Source organism: Quercus lobata, chromosome 3 (genome assembly GCF_001633185.2).
Source record: "Quercus lobata isolate SW786 chromosome 3, ValleyOak3.0 Primary Assembly, whole genome shotgun sequence".
NCBI classification, from domain to species: domain Eukaryota; kingdom Viridiplantae; phylum Streptophyta; class Magnoliopsida; order Fagales; family Fagaceae; genus Quercus; species Quercus lobata.
The window spans coordinates 15,268,623-15,279,918 of NC_044906.1; the positions used below are offsets into that span (position 1 = coordinate 15,268,623).

Genomic DNA, 11,296 nt, shown 5'->3' on the forward strand with positions numbered 1-11,296 from the left:
AATTTTCTTGTATTTCAGCATTTAATAACCCTGTATTTAGGTGGGTTTGTTGTAAGGGTAGTGAGTGAGATAGAGTGTTGATTGCTTAAGAGTGTGCAAGAAAACAGAGACTCAAGGCTTGTTCTCGCGGGTGGCTCGCGGCTTCAAGCCGCTAGACGCAGCACACGTGCCAAGCATGCCAGAAGGTGAACATTCATGCTAGCTGGAGCACTACAGGACAAAACAGGACAACTGGCCATACGGTTATCTCGCGACTGGATCTCGCGACTCAGTCAAGTCGCGAGGTCAAGCCGCGAGCCACCCCTGTTTTGTAAATCCTGACGTTTCACATTCCTCTCTTACTCCAGTATAAATACCCCTTTTACCCACAAATGAAAGAGAGCTTCCAGAGAGAATTTTGAGAGAGAAACCCTAAAGAAAAACAAGATTGATTCACCCACAATCTATACATTAGAGTCTCTTCAAATTCCTCAACTCTCTTCCTCTCCATTGTCAAATTCTTGAGAGGCATTTTACCAAACCTTGTTCTCACCATATTCATCACTGTGAGAGGGCTGTTTGGATTTCTGGGAAGCAGTTAGGAAGGAACCAATCTACATTGGTTGATACTACGGTCTAGTAGCGGAATCCGGGAAGCTATAAAAGAAAAAGGTTCGGCGCAACCTCGTTGGAGTAAGAAGCTTGGAGGGCTTAGGTGCACTGGGTAGATTAGACTTGGAGGGTCTATTGCTGTTCATGTATCCCAACTATATTTTCTAGTGGATTGTTTACCGCTTGGAGGGTGGCGGAGAGGTTTTACGCTAAGGGCTTCGGTTTCCTCTTTGATAACACATCGCATGTTGTCTTTGTATTTGCATCTTCCTTCCCTTTTATCTTTGCCTTTTATTATCTGCTGTGAGTTGTGATTTTAATTTGGCTTAGATAGTTTTTCCAATTCCATATTATAACTTATGTTAATTTTCCGCACACTAATTGTTTGACATAATACTTGAATTGGTTAAGTTGTAATTTGAGGGTCTAAACGTTCAAGGGTGTTTATACACATATTTGAACTTTCACTAGTATTTGACTAGGAAAAATGGAAAGCGACTCCTGTATTGAAATGTAGGGTGCTCAAAAAGCCAAAGGCTAACTCTCAATGTTGAAATATCAAAAATTTCAAGCACCGATCTTAAAAAGAGATGTATTATTCAAAAAGGATCAAATGTTATGATTTATGCAGAAGCCAAATGAAAAGCTTCTAAGTTTTGTAATCATTCTCTTGTGGGAGGTCATATATGCTCATTTCTATAATTGAGATAGTCCACTTAATTGAGTACCAGTTGTGTATGACTTGATTGAATTGATCATTGAAACTTCACTATGGTCCAAGGACTATTCCACATTTGATACTCACCCACAACACACAAGACTTTGATTCAATTAATGTTTATTTCATTTATGTGATTGTACATGTTCAAATGTGATGTGTATGCTCAATCTCTTGCCGATCAAACCCAAAAATATTTTTGAATGTTTTATATGTTTTTTAAAGTGATTTTATACTTTCGTGCTTTTAGTTTTTGTTCAGAATGCATTTTTGGTGTTTTTCTTCAAAAACTGGTTTAGAGGCTGTTTCGTAAGAAGCTCGTGACTTAGATCTTCCCGCGAAATGTGCTTAAGGGAAATTAAAAAGTCACATTTTATACAGAGAGTCTCGCTACTGCCTCGCAAGTATTTCGCAACTAAACTCTTCTTGCGAAATGTTTTTAGGCAAAAACTAGAAAATTTTTAAATTCATACCGAGGCTATCGCGACTGTTTCGCGACTAAAAGCTTCTTGCAAAAGCTTCAGTGTGTCTCGCGACTAATATCGCGACAACCTAACCCGTGAAAAACGCACGTTTTCAGTTTTTATATAGCAAATGTGACAGTTTTTCAAACACTTAGTTTTTCCCTCGCACTGCCTCTCTCGAACCCCCTTCAACCCAAAATCTCTTTTCACTCAAACCCCATCATTTTCAAGCAAAAATATCTGCAAAATCTCTTTAAGGTATGTTTTCCTAAACATTGTTTTCATTTTTGTCTTAGATTATGCAGATTTTAGCTTAGGGTTTTGAAATTTGGGGATTTTCGAAAAAGGGGTTGAGGTTCTTATTTTTTTGAAAATTATTTTCAAAATTTTGATTGGGCTGAGTCCCATTTGCTGTGTTTGTATTTGTGTTGGCCCCATGAGGCATTCTAATCATGTATTGAGGCAAATTTCATCATGTTCATGCATTGTCCATAGGTGTTGTGTTCTGTTGCATGTTAGGTGTTTGACAGAATGTCCTAGTGACATTCCTGTGTTGAATTGGACTCAAGTGAGTCCCTTTGCTTGGGTTTACTCTTGTTTGCCCATGTTTAACATGTTTTGGTCAATGGTTGTGTGTTCTACACACTTTGCCCAAGTTGTGCCTCAATGCCATGCCATGCACACACTAGGCATCCTCTAGGCACACCCCATGCACCTCCTGCTGCACTCACTTGCATCAGCACATGCACACACATGCACAGTCACTTACATTCATGCATTGTGCTTATGTTTACATGTTTTAACAATTATAGCATGCTGCTTTAAGTCTGTTTGCTCTGCTTTGAGTTGGTTATACTCTGTTTTAAGCTGTTTTACTTTTAGTTTGGGCCTAACTTGAATTTAATCAAGTTTTTGTGTTCTGTTTTGTGGTTGTGCACCTGTTTTTGTTCTTCGCTTTTTGTGTAAATGTGCAGATGTCTCCATTTAAAAGCTCAGCTGTAAAAGGAGGTAGCAGCAAAGGGAAAGAGTTGGTGATTAATGTTGATGACCCTTCACCAAGGTCAAAGAGGACACGTTTTTCAACAGGAGTGTATGACCCTGACTTGTTCAGATCTTATGCTGCATTTCAGATCTTACGAACTACTTTTGAGATGCTCCATTGCTGGTTGAAAGGGTCGTTGATCAACAATCTCTCCTAGACACCAATATTCCAATATGGTTTGCCACCAAGGATTGGAACTTTCTTCTCTCAAATCTTGAGGATGCATACGAAAACTTGGTGAAAAAATTCTATGCCAATGCCATTGTTGAAGGAGAGGAAATCAAGTGTTGGGTGAGAGGAAAGCGGTTCTCAGTTACACCCGTCTACTTGGCCGAAATTCTACACATCAACAGGCCAATATTACCTATCCCATCAGTATATGATGAACTGAATCTGGATGAGGAGGTTCTTCAGGAAGCTTTAGGAGCTAATTTGGAATTCTCCTCCAATGGGAAGTCACTAATTGTGGCATCTCTTTCTCCTGAATTATGGCTGCTCACGATGATCATGTTTAGCAACCTCTATCCTCTGTCCAACTCCGGTTACATGAATCTTGGTCGAGCATTATTCTTGCATGATCTGATCACTGACGTGGAGATTAATGTTTGCTCTTATATTTTCCACATTGTGGCAAAAACGGTTGACCGGACTACTTCAAGGAATTGTATTCCTTTTTGTTGCCTTATCTCAAGGATTTTGAAGCTCAAAGGTGTGCATCCCTTGGAAGATGCGTGCCCATATCCAAGGCCAGGTCCAATTAATATCCGCACTTTCCATGCAAGCACGAGTCACACCAAGAAGAATACCAAGCAAGAAAGTCATGCTACTCAGGGAAGCTCAAGCCCTACCTCCCATGTTTATGAGGAAAAGCTAGACAACATCATGACTACTCTCCAAGAGATCACTACCAAAATATCCGGACTTGCTACCATCATGCACTCCCAACACATTCGTTTCAACACCAAGTTCACATCTCTCCAGACTCAAATGGACCAGATTCAAAGGAAGCTAGAGGAACATGAAGACTAGCTATTCCATGACAAAAGGGGGGAGATGGTGTCATTGATAAGGGGAGTGTAGTGATAAGGGGAGGAGAAGCTAGTAACTGCTGTTTGGTTTTTTTTTTTTTTTTTTTTTTTTACTGCTTTCATTTAAAGCTTTAGTACTTTGTTTTTAATTTCAACTTATCTTCAGTAGTTGTGTTTATCTCAATGCTTTGTAGCATTTTTTTGTGCTTTTAAGATATTGCTAATATGTCTTAAGTACCTCACACTTGTACCCTAGTAGGATCTTGTATCCTACATGCATATACTTTGTGTATTTTACATTGGTTGTGTGTTGGACATGCAATTGATCATTGTGGTTGGTCTTCATTGCATTGCATGTCCGGATGAGCATTTATTAGTTAAATGTTCATTGTAGTCATTCTTTAATGATTGTTCTTGTATGATCAAGGTATGCTTACATGTTTTATAGTGTTTACAAACTTGATTACATTTTACTTGCTCATGTACGTACCATGTATTCAACTTGTCATAAGCTTAATGAAAGTTTTGTTTGTGTGCAAGTGTTTCAGGTTACAGGTATATACGTGCAAGTGCTTCACAGCTTCTAGATTAGGTGTGAGTGAGTTTTGCCACTATTCCCAAACTCACATTTAAGTATAGAGTTTGTTTTAGGGGTTTTGTCACGGAATAGCCAAAGCGGGAGATTGTAAAGTTGTAATTTATAACTATGTATTTTGTTGGCTTTAATTTTGTGCCAAATTTGATTGTAATTTTACTTAAACCCTGTATTTATTGTGGGATTTAATTGTAAGGGTTGTGTGATAGAGAGAGAGTGTGAAGACTCAAGCAATTGAAGATAGACGAGTTTTCGCAAGTAGCTCGAGACTAAGCATTCCGCGATATGATACATGTGCCCTGCACATGATTGGAATGCGAAGAGTCATGACAGATGGAGACAGTTGTGTTTTGTGAGTAGCTCGCGAGTAGCTCGCGAGTAAGCCTTCTCACTTACCCTTACAATTTATTGCGAGGATACTTAAACCCTGTATTTATTGCGAGGATCTCTTGCTAACCCATGTATCCCAACTGATTGTCTAGTGGATCAATTACCACTTAGAGGGCGGTAGAGAGGTTTTTCGCCGAGTTTTGAGATTTCCTCTTCGATAACATATCGGCATGTTATCTTGTGTTTGCATTCTTCTTCCCTAGTCTTTTACCTTTCATTTTACTGTTGTGTTATAATGTTTATGGATTAGAGTAGCTTGTTTGTTTATCCGCTCGTATTTACTCCATTCCACACTTAGTATTAAGTTAGAATAAAATCAATCGAGCCATAACTTTAATTTGGGGATTTAAATAGCTCTTATGTTTTCACACATTTTTGAGCATTCATATATAAACATCCCCATGTAAAAAAGAGACACAGTAGTTTCAATTATTTCAACATTATAAAAAACTAGGTACCTATAGTTCTACAGTAAAAAATGAGTAACTATAAAATTAAAATAGATAGTGCAAAGGATAAAGCAAGTGTAATAAATGATTATCATGTGGTCAATTGGAAGATTGATGAATTAAAGTGTTTGTTACAAAATTCATGAAGCCGTGTTGTAGATCTCGACGTAAAGAGTGTATATAACAAAACCAAAAAATCATACTAACTTGAAATGGATTGGATGGAAAAAATTGGATAAAAATGGCTGAATTGAACCAAACTAGATTAAAGTGGACCGAATAGACTGAACAGTACCAAATTAGACTGAATTGGACCGAAATGGACCAAATTGGATTGAAGTGGATCAAAATGGACCGAATTAGACCAAATGGACCGAATTGGACCAAAATGAGTGTTTATTATTTCTGTCTCTTGAAGTTTATGAAAATAACATATGATTATCTAAGTAGAAGTAGAACAGGACCCTTCAACCTGGACTTAAACATTACATTAGCATACAAATATGAATACAGTTATGGAATATGATATATTTTAGGGTGAGTATATAGTAAAAATAATTAAATAAATGGTGTCTCCGACCAAGATATTTGTATTATATGTATTTTCTATTATAAATTACATTTAGGTTCAAGAATGTGTAAAATTATGATAGTGAAAAGTAATGATTCTATCATGATTGGTAAGTTACAACTAGTTTTGAGAATGTATACAAGTATAATACTTATATATAAATGATTACATGGTCATTGCTGATGTGGCTCAACAGAAAAATAATGACAATAAGTGTTACACTTCAACTATTGGATATTGTATAAATAAAATGTTTTAAGTGCTATCTATCACTTTAACCAAAAAAAAAAAAAAAAAAGCAACCTACCATATAGTTGTTGTATTGACTCATTGTGCAATACACTTGGCCCAAACATCATAATTTTCCATACAATATTTTGCATGTAAAAGGGACAAATTCCAACTTACCCACATATGGTATTGGCTGAAATTTAAGTTGCCTATTTGTGGTTTAAAATTTGACATTTTACGTACCCACCTGAGATTTGACTGAAATTTAAGTTACTTACTTGTGGTTTGAAATCCCATAATGCAAGTGTTAAGATGGATTGTTTTTATCTCATTTGATCTTTTTCTTTTTCTTTTTTTATAATGTCTTTTGTGTTTTTTGTGAAGAGAAGAGCAAAATTACATATTTAGCCATTTTTTTTAACAGAAGTGGATTACAGAAATTTAACTGAGCTAACCTTAGATGGGTAAAGTGTCAAATTAATTTTAAATTACATATAGGCAACTTAAATTTCGGCCAAACTACAAATGGGTAAGTTGTAATTTGGGAGAAAATGGGCAAATGCCCCTTTCAAAAAAAAAAAAATCTAGCATTTTGCCCCTTTTCCCAAACTAATTAGGGAAATGTTGATTTTTAAAATTCTCATTCAAATTATTGGCTTCATCCAATTTTGCAATCAAATCATCTTTTTCAAGTTTGACCTTTTTAAATTTAGCTTTTAATTTTGTAGAACATTCAAGAGATTTCATACAAAAATTATAAAGCTTGCAATAGGCATCTTGAATATCACCATCATCATTCAACATAAGATCATGCAAATCAAAACAATCAAGAGTTTCCATGATAACAAGGGTCAATGGATCACACAACAAAGATTAAAACCTAATCAGAGTGTGCCTGCTCTAATACCACTTGATAGGCCACAAACTAAATGACCTCTTGTGATAGAAATTAATTAATTAATTAATTAGCCAAGTTATTAATTAATCAATTTATCATGCAAACGTGTGGTAGCACAAACAAATCACCAATAAACTAATAATACAGCGGAAAATAAATAACACGGTAATTTGTTTACGAATGGGGAAAACCTAACGACAAAAACCCCACTGGGTGATTTTTAGGTCACCACTCCCGAAACTCCACTATTATTACAACAAGCAGTTACAAGTAAAGGAATTTCAAGTACCTTACCAACTTACAGTTGAACCCTTACCCCAATACCCAATTGGACTTGTTCTGTAGTGACAGTTCCCCTTTTTGATGCACGGCTCCCAAGTACATGACTAACTCCTTTGCACAAATCCCAGTACGTGACTAACTCCACAACAACCCTTTGATTGTTGTAGTTGATTTGTAGCAACTTCACATAGAAACACTAATAAGATCTTCAATGTTGGTGCAAGAGACTTTGCTTGGTTACAGAACCCAAAGGCATACAAGAAACGCAGCAAGAACTCTTTCTTCTGTAGGAGGAGGCTAGGGTTTCAAAAAGAAAACCTTATGAAGCTTTCTAGGGTTAGGTTTTTTTTTTCCCACCTCCTTTAAATAGGAGCTTAATGGGCTCTCCTATTCCAAATAGGTTTACACAAACGTTGAGTTTTCCCAGTCCAATAAGGATTATACAAACCCATAAACAAATAGCATTTTAGAATAAAAATATTGCTGGCTATAATCTAAAAACCTGTAAACTCAATCGATCGAGAAATCTATCGAGCTTTAATGAATCTCGACAGATCGAGCTTCTATTAAGGAGGTACCAAGACCTACAGATTTGCACTTTAATTGAGCAGTTCTTGAGTAGTCTTCATTTCTTCAATTTAACTACTTGTAATGATCATCTTAAACTTACTTAGATTAGATTTACCTAAATACAAGTAAAGTGCGTTTTGTCAAAAGATATGCCAATTACATAAAAATATGTCCCCAACAGTAAAGAATATGCAATCCAACTATTAGATTTTTAAAATATGTAAAAATGTTAATGTTATTAAATAAGGTTATCTCCTTAGGTTACAACTAATTTTGTAACTAAATTTTGTCATTTTCAAAATATGTAGTAATGTTAATTTGTTAAGTGAGAGTTCTAGCCTTAGGCTACAACTTAGTATGTAGCCAAACTTTTCTTTAAACTTTGTTCCTCTTAACAATATATTAGGTCTTTACAGACAAAAAGTTTCTAAGAAAAAAAAGAAGGTCCTTACAAATAGAAGAGAAAGCCCAAGAAAATTTTTATCACACTAAAATTTTGAAAAAAATGTAATTTGAAACATTGATAATGAAACTATCATGCAAATATTTCAAAATAAGAAAATTTGAAAAGAAAATTGTTAGACTTTATGTATTTGTATGTATGTCCGTGTGTGTGTTTTTTTTTTTTTTTTTTTTTTTGGGTCAATATATGAAGTTTTCTATTTTTATTATAAATTTTTTTATAATTGAAGTTTTTTAATGACCACCCTAGAAAATATTCATGAAGCATGATTTTTCTACAATTAGTGCGAGCTCTTAACTAATAAATTAATAAAAACATTGAATTGATATCGATTTATAAATGAAAAAAAAAATTGTTATACTATATTATAATTAATATTTTACTCATTACATTATCCTATGAAAGACCTTTGCAGTAAAAGAATGAATTAAAAAAAATAATTAAATGAAGTCGTAAAATAATAGTGTTTAATACTAGATGTATTATAAGATACGTGGGGTATTCTCATGACAAAAGTAATAATAATGTAGGGTGTAAAAATAAGTAAAATAGGGTGTAGAAATAAATAAAATAACATTTTAAGTTGTTAAAAGTTAAACTTTTAGTACATTTATGTTTGATATCTGTTTATAAATTTAGCTTTTAGCTTTTAACTTTTATATATAATTTTTTAAAATCTTTCTCTTTTATTTTTTTTCTGCATTTTTTCATTTTTTTTAACAATTTTCAAAATATAAGTAAACTTGGGTATATTTAAAAAAAATAAATAAATAAATAAACTTTTCCAAACACACTTTATTGTGAATGATTGACAGATGACTCACTGGGTGTGGCTGCGGACTTCAAGTAAATATTGAATTGTCTTCAATCTGATAAAGCAGCAGAGAAAGACTTAGGAGTTAAGGCATGGGAAAGACTTGAGAGCTAAGGGGTGAACATGTGGAGAAGAAAAAAAGAGGTAAAAAAAAGTTAAAAGATAAACCTTCTTCTTTTTTGAATAAAAAAGTTATATAGGACTGCCCCTTGTTTCTCTTCTTTTTAAATAGGCCCAAGGATAAAGCCACTTCATGCTTGTTTAGTCTGTACTCTATACTCTGTACATCTCTAGCTCTCTTGCTTTCCCTATAACTTTGCTCCATAGCCAAACGCTTTTGCAGGAGCGATCGAGAAAGATAGAGAGATCTCTCTCCATTCTTATCCAAAGAAGTGAGTGTCTCTGTGATCTCTCTCTCTATCTGTGTAGTATTTTAGCTTGTGAATTGTTTGAATATCAGGTTTCAATTGAAGCATGCATATGTAGTCAGTTAAACATCTCTCATGGAAGGGTTCGTTACTCTTTCCAGTAACATGTTTGATATCTGCTACAAAATTTTGTTTATATAATGGGCACGTACTTTTATTTGATGTGTACGTAATGCTTTTAGAATAGCTTGTGTAAACACTAAATTTCAATTTTTCACTCTCTACAGCTAGCTTGCCAAAGAATTGAAGTAGTTTTTAGTGCTTGAAATGAAGAAAGATCAAATTTGGTTTTAGTTCTATGATTGATTGGCTTATCAAATTTGCTACTGTTGACTTGGAAAAGATATTATAATTGCCACCAAAATGATTTATACTTCATGTTAACCTAATTTGCCCCATCGAATTGCTATTTTTATTGAGCTTAGTTCAGAGAATTTGTTAATTGACCATTTAAAATAAAATGATATAAAAATATAAAAATTTGTTAAAAAATTAGTTTTATTTTTTTCATAAATTTTTTTTAAAATATAGTTTCTAAAACATTGCCTTAGCGCATCTGTTAAAATTTTCCTTTATTATATGAGTTTCTTTTTATGTACAGGGAACACGTACTGGTTTGAATTAGTTCAACATGATGAACCTCATACCACAATCAGTCCAGTCAAAAATGGGTGTGTATGACATTGAAATAGGAGGTGCAAACGTTAAGGTAAGCATAGTCGATAATCCTGCTTTCGTTTGTACTAAGATGGATGAGTTAAGATTTTCATTACTATATCCAAAAAAAAAAAAAAAAAAGATCTTCATTACAAACTTCAGAATGGCGTTTCTCAAAAAAAAGAAAAAAAAAAAAACTTCAGAAAGGAAAGTTGTTGGACTCGACATTAAGTTTGTCAAAACTGATGGGAATTTAAATAAAGGCAAATTTTTGATTCTTTGTGTCGGGAGTGATTGCTTGATGATCCAATTACCCGACTCGGAGAACATATCTGATACCCTTGGGTGGTTTCTGTCGGATGAGACTATTTGTTTTCTGGGTACCGGAATGAGCAACATAGTTTCAGAGCTAGGCAGCTTTTATTTTTATCCATACGGACAGAACCATAGAATAGCAAGGGTATCGAACGGACGCCTTATAACTACAAAAGCAACGCAATCTGTAAATTTAAAGACAGGCGTTGAAGTAGGCTTTTTGGCTGCAAAAATTCTGAAGAAACCCAATGTTGAGAGTTATGGATTAGCGGAGTTGGCAGGTGAAGTTGGAATGGATACAGAGGAACCAATTAGTGAATGTCCTGACTGGAATGCTAAGGTGTTCTCAGATGAAGATGTCAAGTATGCAGTGCACAATGCCTATACTTCTTGTGTTATTGGGAATAAGCTCTTTGATACACTCTAAGCCTCTAAGGCCATCTTGTATATGGGTTTGACTGCTTTAATTATGTGTTGTTATATATTCTATATATGCTAATGTTGCATGTGATATGTGTAATTCGAACTACTTTAATGAAATTTCTGGTTGTGTTTGGTTTGTCCTAAATCATATATGATAATTTATTTTGCTTCAATCTTCTCATAGAGAAAGGTCTCAAAATATTTCTGAGTTAATAATTATTGGACTTTGTTAATAGGCACCGTTAATGAACCAGTTGTGATTTATGTATGATTTATCACAAATCCCACCTACATAGGAAATTGGCAAAGTTTTACTTTTCAGCCGTCGTTTATGTTAGACATGTATTTTGGTTTTTCTAATAATTAT

General features: G+C 34.4%; 1 protein-coding gene across 1 annotated transcript; it reads left to right on the top strand.

Annotated features, from left to right (window-relative positions):
* Window positions 1-9,315: 9,315 nt before the first annotated feature.
* On the top strand, window positions 9,316-11,074 carry LOC115979125. Its single transcript, XM_031101090.1, has 2 exons — window positions 9,316-9,498; window positions 10,136-11,074. Exon 2 carries the CDS (start codon window positions 10,166-10,168, stop codon window positions 10,931-10,933), a length of 768 nt encoding a protein of 255 aa, XP_030956950.1. The 5' UTR covers window positions 9,316-9,498; window positions 10,136-10,165; the 3' UTR covers window positions 10,934-11,074.
* The last annotated feature ends 222 nt before the right edge of the window (window positions 11,075-11,296 follow it).

Coding starts and splice junctions, on each gene's coding strand:
- LOC115979125 (XM_031101090.1), top strand. CDS start 10,166: ATGATGAACCTCATACCACAATCAGTCCAGTCAAAAATGGGTGTGTAT.